Source organism: Ovis canadensis, chromosome 12, assembly GCF_042477335.2.
Source record: "Ovis canadensis isolate MfBH-ARS-UI-01 breed Bighorn chromosome 12, ARS-UI_OviCan_v2, whole genome shotgun sequence".
In the NCBI taxonomy this organism is placed as follows: domain Eukaryota; kingdom Metazoa; phylum Chordata; class Mammalia; order Artiodactyla; family Bovidae; genus Ovis; species Ovis canadensis.
Window position 1 is genome coordinate 63,063,903 of NC_091256.1, and position 19,691 is coordinate 63,083,593.

Below are 19,691 nucleotides of genomic sequence, written 5' to 3' on the forward strand. Positions count from 1 at the left end.
ACTGGGGTGAATCACAGACCAAACACGTAGAACAGTGCTGGAACACAGTAGGAAAAAAAGAAAGTGAAGTCGCTCAATCGTGTTTGACTCTTTGCAACCCTATGGACTGTAGCCTACCAGACTCCATCCATGGGATTTTCCAAGGCAAGAATACTGGAGCGGGTAGCCACTCCTTTCTCCAGGGGATCTTTCCGACCCAGGGTTCAAACCTGGGTCTCCCATACCACAGGCAGACTCTTTACTGTCTGAGCCACCAGGGAAGCCCGCTGGAACACATAGTAGGTATTCAATAAAGCTTTCTTTGGATGAATACTGACAAATCCTTCTTGATGAGATTATTGTTCCTACAAAGGAGCTGCCCCATCAAGGGGATCTCTGGGTCCCTGAGCAAGGCCCAGAGATGGATAAGAACTCATACAGCACAGAGTTGGAAAGAAATGCCTGCAAAGCGCTATGCCCTGTGGGCTGCACAGAGAAGGATGCATATCATGGTAACAGTCTTCACAGACATAATCACATGTAACTCACTGTTACTGTCCCATCATTCAGATCAGAAAGCTGAGGTCTGGAGAGTGTAGGCTGGCTGTCCTAGGAGCTGGGGAGTGGAGGGTAAATGAGCCTGCCTGCCCATTCCCCTGGGCCCTGGAACAGCAGACGGAGGGATTCCTCCTCCTCACAGGTCCAGAAGGCAGAATAAGGGTGAGAGCTCTTTCCTTGGCCCAGGACACAGAAGGCAGGTGTCTCTGTCCTGCAATGAATACCAGCTGAGGAGGCTGAGACAGTGTCTGGCTGCTTTCCCAACTCTCTGCAGGATCGCAAAGCCTAGTGAGACCAAAGGACACCAGCTCATATGTCCCAGGCCCAGGAACACGTGCCCCGTACGAGAGACTCCTGAGACTTGGGTTCTCCTTCCTGAGAAAGGTAGGGATGTTCCAGGGCCTCTGGGAAGCTGGGAGTGGAGGGGACTCGCACAGATCTGCCTGGACGGCAAGAGGCTTGTGTAGAGAAAGTGTGTGTGCCTGGCACAGGGACTTCTGATCATGTGGCGTCAGCTGGACCATGACACAGACCACCTGCCAGCCATGGCCTAAACAGACCACCTTGAGCACTGTCCAAGTGGGCCCACCAGAAGAATAACACGTACTGCTGAGAAGGATTCAGAAAGGGGCTGGAACACCTGGATGAGGGCTCAATGGTTTCCTAAGCTTCCTAGGTGGTGGGGGTGTTGGACAGACAGTTGGCTTAACCAACGTTCTGCTGCTCACTTCACATCTCCGGTCAGGGAAACCCAGGAGGATAGAGTCAACTAACCATCTAGCAAAATCCCTTCTCCTTCTCCACCCTCCACTCCTACCCCTCCAGAGCCTTGTAGCTGGGACACAGACCCCAAGCACTCCCTGCAGCCAAATGATCACACTCCTGCCAAAGACACTCTCTGACCTTGCACTTCAGTTCTTTCCCTGGATCCATCACAGGCCAAGGGGAGCAGAGATGCCCACCAGCCTGAAACACCCTTGGGATAGTTACAGAAGAAAGGGACAAACAGATTCTTTAAGCCACCCTGTTCTGGGGTCTTTGCTACAGCAGGCCGAAATCAATGTAAGGAATAAACCCGTTTTGGCTTCAGAAACAAAATCTTCAGAGAGTATTTATCGGTTCTAGCCAGTGGTAAGTGGGAAGGAGCCTGCCAAGCTTTATTGCCTCTTTCCTCCCCAGGAGAATCAAAGATACCAAGAGAGGCTCAAGAGATCAAGGTAGACCTCCCCAAATATTTTCTCCCCCAATGTTTCCTGTGACAGGACTATTTGGAGAAGCCTTCCAATCTTTCTCAAATAACCTTTTGAGACACAGTGTGGGCAGGTGGCTCCCAGGAGAGAGAGGTATGTCAGCCACCAGTATCCCAGGCCAGCACTAAGGAAAGCAGGTGACACGTGGGCCCACTGACCTGTCTCCTCAAGTGGTTTCTCTCCCAGCTCCTCCCCCACCCCCACCCAGGGCTGGGTGCTGCATGTCTTAGAGGGGAGCTCCTTCAGAACAAGTAAAAGCAAGAAGAGGCCAAGCCCTCCCCTGCGGAGCCCACCATGGTGAGCATGAGTGAAGTGGTGGATGGACGTGTCCTCCAGCACAGACCCCACACATCCACTCTGTCCTGCAAGGGAGGCACCACAGGACCTGGAGAGCTCTGGGAAAGAGGAGACCCAACTGCTGGGGCAGCACCCTGGGTCAGCAGAGATAACTGACCACCTGCCAATCACGCCTCGGAGGGAGGCGCCCCATGACCGGCCGTGATGGCAAACCTGAGGTGGTCACACCGCAGGAGGGAATGACACCTGTACCCGACCCAGCATGACACAGGATTCCACCAAGAAGGAAGCGGCAGCCCGTGCTGGGAGACTCCCGGGTCCACGCCACTCCCCCTGCAGACGCAGGACCCTGGCTCGCGGCGCCCCGTGGCCCCGGCTGAGCTCCAGGTGAGGGAGAGGAGGGAGCTGTCCCCGACTTGTCACTCACCCTGCAAGGCTTCTTTGGCTCTGGCTAGCTCTTGCTCCTTCTGGGCCAGCTGGACCCTGAGCTCGGTGGCCGAGAGGACCTCAGAGGACTTGCCACCCTGCGACTCCTCCAGGTCCTTCATCAACATCTCCTTCATCTGCCGGAGAAGGTGGACTTCCTCCTGGAGCCGGGACACTTCCTCCCGCAGGAGCGCTAGGGGAGAAGGGCATGTAGTTAGAGCAAGGGACAGGGGGCGCTAGCTGTGCTCGCTCACTTTTCTGGGGACAGTTTGAAGGTGCTTTGGCTTTTCCTGTTTCCTCTGTGCTCAGCACCTTTCCTACTGTGCGCAGGAAGAAAACCCCAAAACAAACTTCTTGCACAGAGCCTCTGCCCCAGCCCTGGGCCCCACCCACAGTCTGCAGAGCACGCTGAGTGGGGTCCCCACCCCTGCATCCCTCCGCACTGTCTAGGGCTCCACTGAGGCTGCAACTAGAGCATCCCTCCAATGGCCGGGGTCTCCCTCCCTGAAGAGGGCAGGAGCATTACAGTCACACCCAGCTACACTTTACATGCTTTACCTCATTTACCAAAACCTCTGGAGGCAGGAGATCTCAACCCATTTCACAGGTTAGGAAGTCGAGGTGCAGAGAGACTAAGAAACTCCGTGAGTTCATAAACTGTGTAGGTAATGGAGGCGGGGTCTGGACCCAGACCTGGTTGACTCCAGGCACAGTCGGCGCAACAGTAACTCAGGACAGTGCAGACCCAGATAAGATGCTCACCTCACTTAGAGACTGATTAAAGGAGGTTTCGAGAAGCTCATGGAAGCAGGCCCAGAGCAGCTGGTCTTGGAAGCATCACTACGCTCACCCCGTCCTGCAGGTTGGCACCTCGCTCTGCCACAGGCCAAGCTCTTTCCATCCTTAGGGGGGCGGGCACAGTTCTTGCCTGTGAGGGTCAGGGCATAGCTGCAGCACAGCTCTTGAGGCCCCAGGGTCTCTGGTCTGGCTACCTCACTGACCACGAGTGTGGTCACAAGCAAGTCCCTCCCCCTCTGAGCCTCAGATGCCCCTTCTGTAAAATGGGTCTAACCCCCATGGGGTTAGTGGTGAGGCTCCCTCCTCTCATGGGGCCTGTTCTAGGAGATGGGCTCCGTGTATACAGCAAGTGCTCAGTGCCAGTGAAGCGGGGCTGTTTTCCCAGGCTCCTGATCCTGGGTGTTCTCTAAGGTCCCACAGCCTGCACTCCTGGACCCAAAGGCAGAGTCAGGCTTGTGGGGGCAGGCTGGGGGCGAGCAGAGCTGAGGCCTCAGGGACTTGGGGTCCCTCCACCCCCAGAGGCCTGGGGAAAGGTGGCACCAACTCCAGCCCCTGTTCCTGGTCCACCTCAACTACCTCCTCTGAGGCCACCTGGGTCCAGCTGCCACCCACATGAGCGGAGGCCTCCTTGGCCACACAGCTCCTCCTCAGCCCCCAGCAATCTCCAGCCTGAAACACAGGGCGCAGCACCTCACTCTGAGCTCTAAACCCTCCCTCCCTGGCTGCCCATCAGCTGCTTTGTCACCCCATCAGAGGCCTTCCTCAGGCCACCTGGGGGACTTTCAGTTCTGAAGGTGCTAGATTCGTCCTGCCTCTGGGCCACCAGAAGGGTTTCCTTCTTCACAGGTTCCTCCCTGTCGGGCAGTCTCAGCCCCACAGTTAAATCAACAGCCCTAAAACGGCCCCACCCACGGTCCAATTCTGACAGCGCTTTGGACGACACGCCCCAAACCCCCATTAATGTGGGAGGCCCGCATTCACTGAGGGGTCTCAAGAGTCCTGAACACTGTATGATGACATGTGACAATCAGACAATCCCCTCCATCCATCCATCCACCCATCCATCCATCCAGCAAGAGTTCACGGGCACCTACTCCAAGCCAGTTGCTCCTGCAGGCACTGGGAACCCCTGGGTGAATGTCACAGATAGGTCCTACCCTCAGGCTGGTGCTCCCAGACCCCAGATGGGCTAAAGGAACCCAAACCTGCACCCCGGGGAGGCAGGCTGTCTGCAGAGGAGGTCTTGATTGCTCTGACATGAACAGACCCAAGTGCAGGCTGGGAAATGTCCAAGTCTCTTAGCAAACCTACAAACTAGGAAGTTTGCATTGGGGGTCCCTCCCCTGCCCTTATTCCAGGCAAACATTTGCAAGCTGTCTATACTGCAGGACTGCCTGGTGTCTAAAAAGAAGGGAACACCCTCAGCCTCAAAAAGTCTGCTGCGTGTAGAAGCAGCAACACAAGTAATTATAAGACAAAGCAATGGCAGTTCCCGCTTGGGGCACAGAATATTTGAAACAGGTCTTGGAAGACTGGGGAGGGGGCGGGGGCAGTGAGTAGAGGGAACAGCCTGAGAAGTGCTGGGAAGCCAGAGTTCCCTGGGTAACCAGTGAACAGTTACAGGGGAGGAGGAGCAGGGGGAAAGGAGAGGTAGGCCAGGGTCAGATTATAAAAGATGTTAACCCCAGCCACACTCTGTGCCCCAAGCCCTGGCTTGCCATCTCCAGCTGTACTCAAGACTCTAGAACTTTCATTCTCGCTTTCTGTCATAGACTGAACGTTTGTGGTCAAAATTCGTATGTGAGAGACTTCCCTGGTGGTCCAGGGGCTAAGACTCCACGCTCCTAATGCAGGTGGCCCAGGTTCTATTCCTGGTTGGGGAACTAGATCTCACATGCTGAAACTAAGAGTTCGTTTGCCACCACTAAGGGTTTGCAGGAGGCAAGTAAAGATTGAAGGTCTTGCATGCTGCATCAAAGACTCAGTGCAGCCAAAAAAAAAAAAATCACATGTGAAACCTAATCCCCAGGTGATGACAGTGTGTGAAGAGAACTGATCAGATCACGAGGGTGGAGCCATCATGGGATGGAACCTAATGGGCTTAGTGACCCGTCCGCCAGGTGAAGATGCAGCAGAAAAGAGGGCTATGAATCACCACGAGGGTCCTTACCAGACATGGAATTTATCAGTGCCTGGTCTTGGACTTCCAGCCTCCAGAACGGTGAGACAGACATTTCTGTGGCTTATAAGCCATCCAGTATTTTTGTTATAGCAACCCAAATAGGCCAAGACACTTTCCTTCATCAACTCTCCCCAGTCACAGCTGCCAGGGACTGTTCCCACACAATAGTCACCAAATGTCTATTTCACAGTAGGGTGTGAGTGACTGCTACGTATCCCATTTATATTTACATTACCAGGCAAGTAGAAGCCAGAACTGTTTTTTATTTTAGGGCTTTCTCAAACCGCCCAGAGGAAGTCACTGAGGTAGTTTGCTATCTATGCAGAGGGCAAAGGATTCCAAGAGACCTGGCTTCAAATCCAGGCCCAGGGCCTTGTTGTGACCCTTGTTGTGATTTCTCTGGCTCTCAGTTGCCATGTGCACTGTGTGGGGACCATGTCACCCCTCTGTGGTTTCCAGACTGAGCAAAACAAAACAAAGTGGAGCAAAGTGAACCAAAAAAGCCCAGAGGCACAGTTAAATTTGAATTTTAGATAACTAATACTTTTTAATGTAAGTGTGTCCTATTACACAGGACATACTTGTGCTGAAAATTGATTCGATGTTTATCTGAAATTCAAATGGAACTGGGCGTGCTGTGTTTTATCCAGCAACCCTACTTCCATCACAATGAAGCGGGGTCATCATGAGAAAGGGCTGCACTAGATGATGTCCCAGGAGGAAGGAGGTGAAGCCATGGAGCAGCCTGGCACAGCCTTCTCTGCCCTCTCACCACCACTACTTGGATGAGAGCAAGATGGGGCTGCGTGTCCCTCTCCTGAGCTCACAGTGGCAAAGGCGGATTTTTTTTTCCCCCTGTGCTCAGGTTGCTAATAGGTATACCGGACACCTAGGCCCTGCCCCTTGAGTCAGGTTCTGAACAAGCAGGAGGGCGGGAACCAGGTGTGGCTCTTGCCAGAGCCAAGTCTCAGGAGACCAGGCTGGAAAAACAACTCCACAGAAAGAGAGAGGCTTGTCCAAGCTTAGTAACTGCCCCTGCCCCCACTAGACTAGATCTTGCACCACCTGGACCCTTCCAGGGGTAAAAAGGGGTGACAGCTCTGGGACTGCAATCAGAGAACCTCACAAGACTGAAGCCCATTTACTGGCTCTGGGACCATCTGCAGGCACTTCCCCTCCCTGGGGGCTTCCCAGGTGGCGCTAGTGGTAAAGAACCTGACTGCCTATGCAAGAGATTCAGGTGTGATCCCTGGGTTGGGATGATCCCCTGGAGGAGAGCATGGCAACCCACTCCAGCATTCTTGCTTGGAGAATCCCATGGACAGAGGAGCTTGGTGGACTTCAGCCCACGGGGTAGCAAAGAGTCAGACATAACTGAAGGGACTTAGCGTGCACGCATGCCCCTCCCTGGGCCTCAGTGGCCTCACCTGTGAAATGGAATGATAGGAACGTGTGATACACTTAAACGTGTGCACGATGAGGACTGTGTGTGCCCTCAACTCCCCTTCCCCTCTGCACTGAGGGGAGTGAACTCATCCCCCAGGAGCAATGAAGAACTGAGAGTTGGAAGACTTGGGTTTCTGCCTCAGAAGGTCAGCTACCTCGCTGTGTGACCTAGGGCAAGTCACTGTCCCTCTCTGGGCCTTCATAATGTTAGGTAGTTAGAATAGGAAACTGGAGTCCAAAATGGTGGTGGCTAAAAGACAAGGAAGGGAAAAGCCCATGAAAACAGAACAAAGGAAGGTCAAAGGAAGGTCCAAGGACCGGCGTGAGGACCTCAGGCAGAACAAACAGCACCCCTGGCTGGCCCAGTTCACACAGCGCAGGCCCAGGGAGGAGAGTTCACACAGCGCAGGCCCAGGGAGGAGGTCGGAACACAAAAAGAGGAGCCAAGGGGCGGGAGCTCTCTCTCCTCTTCGTCTTCGGGTCGGCATGCCCTCACGCCTCGAGGATGTATTTTCCTGCTATTTTCTAAATAAAACTGAGCTGTAACACGGAGCTGGAACACTGATCTGTCTAAGAGCTATAACACGGTCTGTTCAGAATGGAGAGCTATAACACGGTCTGTCCAAGAGCTGTGATGTGCCGAGGCCTTTATGTCCGTCGCTTCAAATTTTTGTTGAGACAGAACCGAGGAGATTACACTCACCTGACATCTAATGTCAGTGCCCTTAGAGGAATGCACTCTTCATGAATCTAGAGGAATGCTGTGCTCCTCCCCTTCGCAGGGCAGGGGTCCCTGCTCTGGCTCATGGCTGCCCTGCTCAGTGAGACACACATGGCTACTTAAGTGTAAATTAGTCACAACCTACTCAGTTCCTTGGGTGTGCTCACCTCATGTGAAGAGCACAGAGTCTCTCCTTCAGGGCATGGAGCTCTGGGGTCAGCACTCGTCCAGGGACATGAAGCAGGGAAGGGAAGAAGTGAGGTTCGTGAGGCATCTGGCACAGAGCCGGCTAACTCACGGACAGGAGGGAGCCTTGTGTCGAAAGCTGGGGAAGGAGCCACGTTCCTGGAGAAACTGTTCTAGCCTCTGCGGAGGGACACAAACAGCAAAGACCGACTGTGTTCCTTTCTGCCTGTCACTGGGCAACCACGCACCCTCGGATCGCAAGGCAGGGGGCGAATGGTGGTGAAAGGTGTGTGTGTGTTAGTTGCTCAGTTGTGTCCAACTCTTCTTGACCCCATGGACTGTAGTCCACCAGACTCCTCTGTCCATGAGATTCTCCAGGCAAGAATACTGGAGTGGGTTGCCATGCCCTCCTCCAGGGGATCGTCCCAATCCAGGGGTCAAACCTTGGTCTCCTGCATTGCAGGCATATTCTTTACTGTCTAAGCTACCAGGGAAGCCCGGTGGTGAAAGGGCCTGGTGCCCAAGAAGCCACAGACACAGCAATGTTCTTGGCCAAGGAAGCCGGAAGTAACTGTTGCCTGGGAGATGGCTCTTCCCCTGCCGCCCTCCTCCAGGAAGCCACCAGTCACCAATGGTGCTGCCCGCAGGGGCAGCCTTACCAGCAGGCAGGCCACGCAGTGGAAGCCTCCAGGGCCTTCTTTTCAAGGGCAAGGGGGTGTGGCATACCTATCAGGTGGCAAAGGGAGCTGGGGAGACCCTGTGCCTCCCAGCACATCTTTTGTTTGTGAGAGCAGTGAGTGTTCTGCATTTTAAAAAGTGCCATTTCCTGGCCTCCCTTGCAGCTAGAATTGTCTGTGTGACTCAGCCTGGCTAATAAGATATAGGAGATAGTCCCTGAGACTGCCGTTTAAGAAAAAAGGACTTTGTTCAATGGTAAAGAATCTGCCTGCAATGCAGGAGGCAGTTTCCAACACTGGGTTGGGAAGATCCCCTGGAGAAAGAAATGGCAACAGACTCCAGTATTCTTGCCTGGAGAATCCCAAGGACTGAGGAGCTTGGGATGGTCTGGTGGTCTACAGTCCATGGGGTCTCACAAGAGCCAGACTTGACTTAGTGACTAAACAACAACCAATGGGAAGGAAATCCAAAAAAGAGGGAATATATGTATATGTATAACTGATTCATTTTGCTGTACAGTATAAACACAACATTGCAAAGCAACAATATGACCAAAAAATTTGTTTTTAATAAAAGAAAGAAAGGCTTTGTCTCCTCCCTGCCTTCTTGCCTGGAAAGTAGATTTGTGGTCAGAACTGCAGCAGCCATGTTGTAACAAGGAGGTAACATGCACAGAGGGCAAGAAAAGATGCTAAGGGAAGAGAGCCTGGGGCCTGGTGAGCACAGCTCAGCCCTACACCTGTGTGGAGACCTGCAGCAGCACCAGCTGGGCAGGGCCACCTGGCACTGGAGAGCCTTTGATTTCCCTGCTGATCTACCAGTTTCCCGGAACCAACCACCACTCCTGGCCCCAGGGAAGAGCCCCAAGTACTTTCCTGGCTTAATTTTTGTGAGCTCATCAAGTTGGGACGAGAGAGGAAGAAGAGAAAGGAGAAAAAAGCTTATTTTCCTTGACTGTAGGGCAACATCCAAGAGTCCTCTGAGCTGTCTCCATTTGAGAGGTTTGTGAGTCTGTCCTTCCCAAGCCAGCGGTCCAAACAGCAATGATACTGTAATTACTGTGTGTCAATGACAATGACTTCTTTACTAACATTTCTAGAGCACAAGGTATGTGCTCCAGGCTCTGTTTTAAGTATGTCACATGCCTAACAGATACTAGTGAATTCTCACAATAACCTCATGAAGTAGGATCACCCCATTCAACAGATGGAGAAGTTGAGGCACAGGATTTAGGTGACTTGACCAATGTCATTCGTAGTAAAAGGCAGAGTCAGGGGTAGAAGCCAGCGGTCTAGCTCTAGCACCTGCCCACACTATACCGTCTTGCAGGAGGAGAGGGCAACAGAGTCCGTGGGTGACACAGAGGGAACCCAACACTGCTGTGCGCTCACCCTGGTAGATGGCAGGCGAGGCAGGGTTGCCCCCCCAACACCCCGCCAGCAGGTATGGGCTCATTCTTGTTTCCTACGTGGAGCTGGAGGGTCACAGAGAGCCACCACTCCATGCACCACCCTCCCCAGGGGCACAGTCCCCATGTAGCTCCTTAAGGACGTGGCCACGGAGGCAGCAGGGGCCCTGCGGACACCCAACGCCCAGCTCCAGCCCAGCACTGGGCTCCTGGCAGGCCCGCGCCGAGCATGGTGCAAGGCGAACGTGGGCTAGGCAAGTCTGGGTTAGCCACCGAGGTCCAGTCCTGGTTCCCCAGCTTCCTGGCTATTTGACCTTAGGACAAGTGACCTCTGAGTTTATCTGAAAATGGAGCCAAGACCAGTCTCCCAAGCCTGTGGTAAACATTAAAGCAATCATCTAAGTGAAAACATTCTGGAAGGTTCTAAATGGGGGTCACATGTCACTTGTCAAGACTATTATTATAGAAAAGGGCAAATCTCCCCAACGTTCTGAGGAAAGGCCTTGGCCTCACTGACCTCAGAGCCCTGACCTGTGGGCCTCCCAGCCTGGGAGGGGTGGCTTAAATGGCAGAGAAGGTGCAGTCACCCAGTCTGCAGGGGGAGGGCAGAAGCCAGAACATGGAGGGGCTCCAAGTGGAGCCTAGGCTGGAGTGACAGTCCCTGGCTGCTCGTCATAGACGGACACCTTGAAAAGCTACCACAGACACACACATCTGTCAAAACTCACCAAACTCCAGCTGTATCCTTAAGACCTGTTTACTTTGCTGTAGGGAATTCTACTGCCAAAAGAAAGGCCGGGGTGGGGGGTGGGGGTGGTAGGGGGAGAGGCAGTAACACAGTTCAGGTTTTCCATTAACTGACTTTTATAGATCCTCCTCCCCAATCCAGGTACCGGGCCCAGCAGCCCCCTGACCTCCAGCAGAGCTCAGCGAAAGGGGAACTTGAATCCAGCCCCAGGCTAGGTGGACTGCCTCCATTCACTTGAGCTACACCTGCTCTGTGGGAGAGAAACTGGATGCCCTGAGAACCATGCGCAGCTGGCCCTGGCTGGATGGAGGTCACTCCGGATGGCATGATGCTCTGCTTAGCGACACCACGGTTCTCTCCCAGTCCAAACACCCTCTCTGGCAGAGACAAGGGCTGATGCCACTGGCACACTCTCAGACCCTGACTGCAGGATGCCGCCCACTGGACCACAGGCTTCATCTCACTGGATCCTCATAGCACCTAGGCAGGGCTGCAGTGACCCCGCCTGAGTTCAGAGACACAGTGGGCTGTGGGATGGAGCCCAGGTCAGCCTGGGGGTCATAAGCCCCCCGCCAATGGGTTGGTCCAGCAGCGCCCGGCAGGCTGTAAGTGTTCAAAGGCACTACTGCCGCCATGACTGCTGTTATTTTCATCACTGCCAAATCTGGTCCAGGAAGTGATCTCAGAACATCAGGATGATATTTGTTCCAAAAATTAGGAATCAGGGACTTCCCTGGTAGTCCAGTGGCTAAGACTCTGCATCTCCCAATGCAGGGGGGCTCCAGGTGGGATCCCTAGTCAGGGAACTAGCTCCCACAAGCTGCAACTAAGGGTTCTAGTGCTGCAACTAAGGGTTCTAGTGCTGCAACTGAAGATTCTGCATGCTACAATTAAAAAGATCCTGCATGCCATAACTAAGACCCAGCACAGACAAATAAATATTAAAAAAAAATTAGGAATCAGGCTGTTCATGGAGTGTTTAAATGTCAAGACTGAGGCACAATGATGCATATCAAATCCCCGTGAGAGACGGGTTCCCAGGCCCCAAGACTAAACAGGATCACGTGTATTCAGGTCCCAAGAATCCAGTGCCTGATTGCAGAGGGGAATCTTGAAAAGAAAGATTCAGAGAGGGGTTTGCTGGCAGAACGCACTGCCCAGGCAGAGGGGGTAAGGGTCTTTGCTGGTGGTCTAAGGGCACTTCCTCTGTTCTCCCTTTAAGTGGGGGGAGCACATGATGAGAAAGAGGTCAGCTGCATTCCTACAATGCAGTCTCTCTATTCTTGAATTCAAGAATCATCATCATCACGGTGAGCCTCTCCTCTCATGCATGCCAGTTCAGTTCAGTTGCTCAGTCGTGGCCGACTCTGCGACCCCATGAATCACAGCACGCCAGGCCTCCCTGTCCATCACCAACTCCCGGAGTTTACTCAAACTCATGTCCATTGAGTTGGTGATGCCATCCAACCATCTCATCCTCTGTCGTCCCATTCTCCTCCTGCCCCCTGTCCCTCCCAGCATCAGAGTCTTTTCCAATGAGTCAACTCTTCTCATGAGGTGGCCAAAGTACTGGAGTTTCAGCTTTAGCATCATTCTTTCCAAAGAAATCCCAGGGCTGATCTCCTTCAGAATGGACTGGTTGGATCTCCTTGCAGTCCAAGGGACTCTCAAGAGTCTTCTCCAACACCACAGTTCAAAAGCATCAATTCTTCGGCGCTCAGCTTTCTTCACAGTCCAACTCTCACATCCATACATGACCACTGGAAAAACCATAGCCTTGACTAGACGGACCTTTGTTGGCTAAGTAATGTCTCAGCTTTTGAATATGCAATCTAGGTTGGTCATAATTTTCCTTCCAAAGAGTAAGCGTCTTTTAATTTCATGGCTGCAGTCACCAACTGCTGTGATTTTGGAGCCCCCCAAAATAAAGTCTGACACTGTTTCCCCATCTATTTCCCATGAAGTGATGGGACCAGATGCCATGCATGCCAAAACTACCTCTAAATCCTCACACCATTAATTCTTGATCCTCACAGTAACCCAAGGGGATATTCCCATTTTACAGAAGAAACCAAGGCAGGGAGAAAACATGTGGTTGAACTCAGAAAGTCTGGCTGCAGAGCCTTTTCCAGTCACCCCTGAGCTATATTCTACCCCTTCTCCTCTGGGTCCAGGTGCCAGTCTGCAAGCTCTCCCCAAGGCCAGCAAAGCCTATGTTCCCTCTCAGGGCCCGCTGTGGTTAACAGGGAGCCCTCAAACCCTCCTGGATAGACACCACTGTTTGCATCCCCGAGCTTGGAAGGCCTGAGGTCACAGAACCTCTTGGCTAAGCTGACCCTGCAGCCAAGCAGGGCCAGGAATCCTGGATTCGGTCAGGTCAGCAGGGGCAACAGAAGCAATGTGGCCCTCGGTTCTAGACTCAGCCTCAAAGGTTCCTCAAAGCTCTATAAATTACTGGAATTCCACAGGGACATTAAGTCAGGTGGGACTTGAATGTAATGGTCTGTGGAGAGACAAATCTGGGAAGAGCAGCCTGAGGGCTGGGCCTCCAGGACTAAGAAGAGACTTGAAATCACTTCCTTTTGCTTGATTGGTCCTTGCAGACCCAGCCTGGGCTCCCCTCCTGCCTGGTTTTTGTATAGTGAGCTGAAAACAGCCCTCTTGGACCACCTCTGTTCATCTTGCCTACTCTGCCGTCCCTGCCCTCCTGCCCCCTGCACATGAGACAGACCCAAGAAACCAGGAACAGGGCAAATGGCAGGCAGACAAAAGCTGGAACCATGCTTTGCTAGAGATTTCCGTGTTCTTTCTGTCTCTGTTACATGATCCTGAGGCTTAAAGTTTTTGGGGTGATGGGACACAATACAGCACTCACCAAACAAGAGGAGATTCTCAAAAACCTCCCAGCCACTTCTCAACAGTATTAATCCCAAGGCCGCGCCAGGGCTCGGGAGAACCACCTGGTAATTTTTACTACAAGTGGGTGGGGTGGGCCTGGCAGGTACCAGATGATGCAGCCTTTGTCTTTTGCTCAGATTTCACAGTAAGTGTATTTTCTTTGAGGCACTGTTTAATCCGTCTTTCCTGCAGAGCTGTTTCAGTGCAGCTGCTGGTGCATAAACACACCTTCCGGCCACATCATCCCAGGCTCCTGACTGCCAAGCTAATCCTCTTCCACAGTCTTGAGAGGGGGAAGCCCCTATTTCTCATGAAGAGCTGTGCCCATCCAGCTCCGCACCCCAGGAATCTGATTCTCTCCAGGGAAGGGATTTGCTTCCTTCAACTGTACCTCATGTGTGTGTGCGTGCTAAGTTGCTCAGTTTGTCTGACTCTTTGACCCCATGAACTGTAGCCTGCCAGACTCCTGTGTCCCTGGAATTTTCCAGGCAAGAATACTGGGGTGGGTTGCCATGCCCTTCTCCAGGGGATCTTCCCAGTCCAGGGATCAAACTCAGACCTGCCTGCATTGCAGGCAGATACAGCTGAGCCACCGGGGAAGCCTTCGACCGTCCCTCACCAAGCACCAACTCAGCAGCAGTCATGTGCTAGGCACCAGCCCTGGAACGATGATGGTCACAGGTTCTAAAGCAGAGATGCCCTGGGGGAACTGAAGGAATCACAAACCTCCAGAACATATAGCTTCCTTGTTCTCAGGCACAACCAAACCCGAGGATCTGTGCTGCAGAACATGGGCCTGCAGGCAGCCTGGCCTGATCTTTGCTTCCTGTGTCCATTGCTCTTGAAGCCCAGAAAGAACAGTCTCTGGCAGACTTTCTGGGCATGTGGCTTGATGCTGCCAAGCACTGACAGCCAGCAGGAGCCCCAGAGTCCTCGGGGGTCTGCAACAGCCACTCAGCGGGTGATTCTAGCTTCAGAAAGAATACACATTGCCCAAATACAGCATCTGTCTGAGGGTGGAAAGGCGAGCCCCCCTCCTAACACCTAAATGCTGAGTCCCTGATGGTCTGCAGCAGCAGTGATTGCCTTGTCCTAAAGCCAGGTGTCCAGGCCTCCTTGGGGCCCTTAAGGAGCCTACTCCTATCCACTTGCTGGGCAGGAGTCATGGGAACGTGGTTCAAAGGTGGAGATAAGACCCAAGCTGACCAATAAGAGAGCTGAGTTGCCCTGGCCACTGTGATTGGTTTCGAAGGGGAAGCACATGACATAGGTCAGTCCAATCAGTCGGTATCTGGACTGGGAGATGCTCTTTTTAATGATGGATGAGAGGATGGAGCCTGGAGGTGCTGGTGGCCATCCTGCCACCAAGAAGGGAGCACCAACAAGACAAAGACTGGATCCAAATAATATCCGTGTCCTGGATCACACCACACCTGAAGCCAGAAGCTACTCCTGAACTTTTCAGTTAGGTGGGCCAATACATTCTTAAGCCAATGTAAGTTGCATTTTCTATCCCTTGCAACTGTAAGATAACTCTGATAAACTGATAAACTACTTCTGTCAGGAACCACTTTCTGGGTGCCCAGCAACCCACAAACCTAAGGCCACCTTCTATGCGCTAAGCACACGAAGTTATATCACTGTCTTTCAGAAACCAGACGAGCAAAACGGACAATGGAATTCACCTCCACAAAACCAGTGAGAACCTACCCCCACGTGTACTTTAATTCTAGCTTTTCTTTGACAGCAGTGACCAGTCCCCCTGGGTTGAAATCCTGGAAGGCACAAACTTCCAGGTTCTGCCTTGAGGCCATTTCCAGACTTCTCCTGCCCAAATCAGCCTTTCTCCTCTTCTCCCACCTGGTGAGGTCTGCGAGCACTGACCCCTCAGCCTTCCTTGGCGTGGGGCTCTAGGTCCCCTTCAGGCGCTGACTATGCCTGGCCCTGAGCCTCGGACCACCCAATTCTCTCAGTGGGAACAGGGCTACATCCTCTCCTTTTTGCACACATGCAAATGGAGGTGGAGAGATGGAGACCAGGACAGGTGGACAGCCTTGTTTAAGGGAACAGGGCTGGTCCAGGTGGCATGGTGGATCCCAACTCAGATCCCACGTCTGTTTGATTGCAAAGCTCATGTTCTTAACTGGACTAGGCTCCCAGCCCTAAATGCCATGCTGTGCATATTTCTCAAACTATTAATAAATGCCAGGTCAAAGAGTGGGACAGAACTGGAACTGGGCCTTTTTTCAAACTTTGGCAAAATCAGCTGGGTCCTCCAGCGTTCGCTCTCACCACAAGCTTCTCCCTTCCCCAAGGCTTGGCTTATAAAGGAACAGATCCAGGAGAGGGGCAGAGGCCACCGGGCGGCACTGCCCATCTCCCTATCCACCCTCCCATATGTGACTCCCTCCTCCCATCCAGCCTCCCTCTTCTCCACCCTTGTCATTGTTGTTCGGTTGCTAAGCTGCGTCCGACTCTCTGTGACCCCATGGACTGCAGCACGCCAGGCTTCCCTGTCCCTAACTATTTCCTTAAGTTTGCTCAGACTCATGTCCATTGCGTCAGTGATGCCATCTAACCATCTCATCCTCTGCTGCCCCCTTCTCCTCCTGCCCTCAATCTTTTCCAGCTTCAGGGTTTTTTCCAATGAGTGGGCTCTTCATATCAGGTGGCCAAAGCATTGGAGCTTCAGCTTCAGCATCCACCCTCTAGGGGAAAAAAATTACCAAAACCCAAGGAGGAAAAAGAAAGAAGTCCCTGCATTGGTTACACCCACCAACTCATGATGTGGCCCATCCACGAATCAAGCACAAAGCTCATGGCCAACCAGGAGGAAGCAACTTGACTGAGGCCTCGCCACTGCAGGGAGAGCCCAGCCCTTGCCTTCTTTTCCACCCGAGTCTGAGTCAGCAGCAAAACACCTGCATCTGTTTCCTTCTCCACCCGTTACCAGAATACACAGAGCAGACTGAAGCTGCTGGCCGACTGGTCAGAGAGCAGGTTCTCCCTGGCCTAGTTCCCAGCAGGGGAGCTCCCTTCCTAAGAAGCCCGGGGGAAGGAAGACATTTATACCCCCATTTTATTTTATTTTTTTTTGGCCACACTGTGTGGCAAGGAGGATCTTAGTTCCCCAACCAGGGATTAAACCCTTGTCCCCTGCAGTGGAAGGACAGAATCTTAATCACTGGACCATCAAGGAAGTCCCATATATCCCCATTTTATAGATAGTCAAACTGAGTCTCTGGTGGTTCACACAGAAAAGAATCTGCCTGCAATGCAGGAGATGCTGGGTTTGATCCCAATCCCCTGGAGGTAGGAATGGCAACCCACTCCAGTATTCTTGCTTGGGAAATCCCATGGACAGAGGAGCCTGGTGGGCTACAGTCCATGGGATTGCAAAAAGTTAGACACGACTGAGCAACTAACACTTTCTACTTTAAACTGAGGCCCAAAGGACGGTGTCTGGAATCTACTGCCTTGACTGCTAGGCCACTGGCTACTACAACCTGGAAGCAAACTGGAAACACTCTGGCTGAAACACGCTGCTCAGTGTTCCTTAGGCATCAATCAACTCAGGGGTTAAATACGTGTGCAGCAAGCTGCAGGCTCCCGCAGATGTAAATAATTACAGAGAAGTGGGCGACCAGGGACCAGCCAGGGCTCTCCTAACGACGCCAGCACATGAGGGCGGCCAAGTCTGAAATTCCCGAATCTTCAAATTCCCAAGATCCGTATCTCAACCAGATCTGGGCTTTCAGAAGAATTTAAACCAGATCCAGGCTGCAGCCCAGACAAACGGCAAACCTGGAAGGCCCATTGTCTCAAATGCTGCTTCAAAAGATGAACTAAGAACGGGCGTCTCCCACTATGACTTGACCTCTACGTCCTTCAAGTTCCTCACCTATAAAATTGCAAAAACGATGGTTCAGAGCTGCAGTCCTGGAACCGGCTACCTGGATCACATCCTGGCTTAGTTCTTGACTAGCTGTTGGACCCCAGCAGGTCACTTCTGTGTCCTCATATGGGGAATGATGGTAACAATGGTATCTGTCTCCCAGGGATGCAGTGACAGCCTATGGGCAACAGATAAAAAGCTCCAAGACGTGCCTGGCACGGAGTGAACCCTCAGCCAATGCTGGCAGCCAATTCTGATGCAATCAGGAGGGTGCCTGACCCCACGGAGGGAGCAGGAAGGAAGAGGGCATCTTGGGCTCCCACAGTGGGAGGTGCCCAAGGCCGTGGAGCCTGTGAGCTGCAAGGGTGGTAGACTGATCCCTGTAACTTGCTCCTGATTACTCTCCAGCCCAACTGAGCAGCTGCTCCAGGAAGAAATAAAATATGCTTTGCATACTTTGAATGTTTCACTTATGAAAACTAGCGGGGCCGCCTTTTGAAATTGTTTAGCAATAAAGTCAGTAATGAAACCTCCCGAGGCTCTCACTGCCTGGAGCCCGGGTCAGGGAGCCTGGGCGGGGGCAGGGGAGGAGGACAGGCCGGCCGCCAGCGCGGAGCCCACAGGGGCTTCCAGAAGGCACCATCTGGGATTTTTCAGAGGGGCACTGGGATCACGTCTTGGTGTCCTGATGTGAAATTGGATCCTCCCGCTGGAAGTCAAGCCCCAAGCCAGCGGGGGGCAGAGGGGAGGGCCCTTCCGGCCTGGGACTCTTTCCCACACTCCAAGGGTGCCCCGGTTTCCAGCCAATCAAGTTAATTGAAAAATTACCTTGGGCTGAGAAAGAGCAGGCCCGGGACACATGGGCTGGTTCACAGGAAACCCTGCTTGGTCTCTGGCATGACTATATCTTCAACAACCTGTATCTGGAAGGCCAGGGACCGTGCTCAGCAACCCAGGAACAGAGGAAGCTCCACGTGCCAGGCACACCTCGGAGGGTGATGTGATGCCCACGTTACAGATGAAGAGACAAAAGTGCCGAAACCAGGGCTGGCTGGCTCCCCTGAGATGCTTCTTCCCAGAATGCTCTTCTTCCACTTGCTTGGGGGCCCCCCAACCCCAAATCCTAACAAACAGGGCTCAAATAGAAATACAGGATGTACACCAGCTAGCAAGGCCGGCTGGAGGCCTTCTGCCCAGGCTGGAGCAAAAGCATCTTCACATTCAGAGGCTGCCTGCACTCGGGCTGATACTGTTAAGCCAAGTACAGTGCTTTTCACTTTTTCTTCACAGTGCTCTCACCTCTCTTATGCTTATCACCCAAATTCCTGGGAAGATTACAATGGTGGGTTTTACTGTCCTTATTAAGGGGCAGTCAACCAAGGCCCAAGGAATGGCTTCTCCACTTGGTCAGTTCACCCAGGGATTCTGATGCATGAGGCCTGGGCCCACTTCTCCCCCCTTGGTCTTCCTCCTGACATCCTCCTACTCCACCCATGCAGACGGCTAGGTACAGCCCTGCCTCTCTGGACTGTGATCCATTCCCATCTTCCTAGTTCCCCAATCTGTTCAAAGAGCCTGGAGCACCCCCAGTCCATCCCATCTCCAGAGGCCTTTGCAGTCACCGATTCTGAGGCATCAAGTGCTAAGTCGCCTTAGTCGTGACTGACTCTCTGCAACCCCATGGACTGTAGCCCGCCAGGCTCCTCTGTCCATGGCATCCTCCAGGCAAGAATACCAGAGTGGGTTGCCATGCCCTCCTCCGTGGGATCTTTCCGACCCAGGGACTGAACTTGCGTCTCTGTCTCCTGCACTGGCAGGCAGGTTCTTTACCACTAGCGCCACCTGGGACCAGCGGAGGCCCTAGAGCTGTGTCCATTCTCCCACTGCGCTACAACTTTCAGGATTTAAATAACCTTATTTAACCCGGGGAATTTCAGCAGTGTGGTCTATGAACCAAATGTATGATCGAGACACAGAAAAATAAGTGATATTTGTTTTGGTGGTTGGGTGGGGGGAGAGCAGTGGGATGAGGAGGGCAAACTCAAGTCCCTGAGTTACTATGTCTGCGCACAGAACTTCTCCTGCGTAAGAAAACGCCACCTGAACTCAGAAGCTGCACACCTGACCTCTAGCTTTGACAGATCCTCACTAAGTACCTGAGCTGAGTGACCAGAAACACCTCAGAGGCGAGTGGACCTGAATTTGAGTCACAGGCACTTAC

At 52.9% G+C, this 19,691-nt stretch overlaps 1 protein-coding gene across 2 annotated transcripts in view; it reads right to left on the bottom strand.

Moving 5' to 3' along the window:
• The window catches only part of KAZN (kazrin, periplakin interacting protein), a 1,331,681-nt gene that overhangs the window by 136,268 nt on the left and 1,175,722 nt on the right, over window positions 1-19,691 (bottom strand). For both annotated transcript variants that reach the window (XM_069545947.1, XM_069545948.1), the window contains one exon: window positions 2,512-2,703. In XM_069545947.1, coding sequence (XP_069402048.1) covers window positions 2,512-2,703 — 192 coding nt within the window. The remainder of the gene's footprint in view (window positions 1-2,511; window positions 2,704-19,691) is intronic.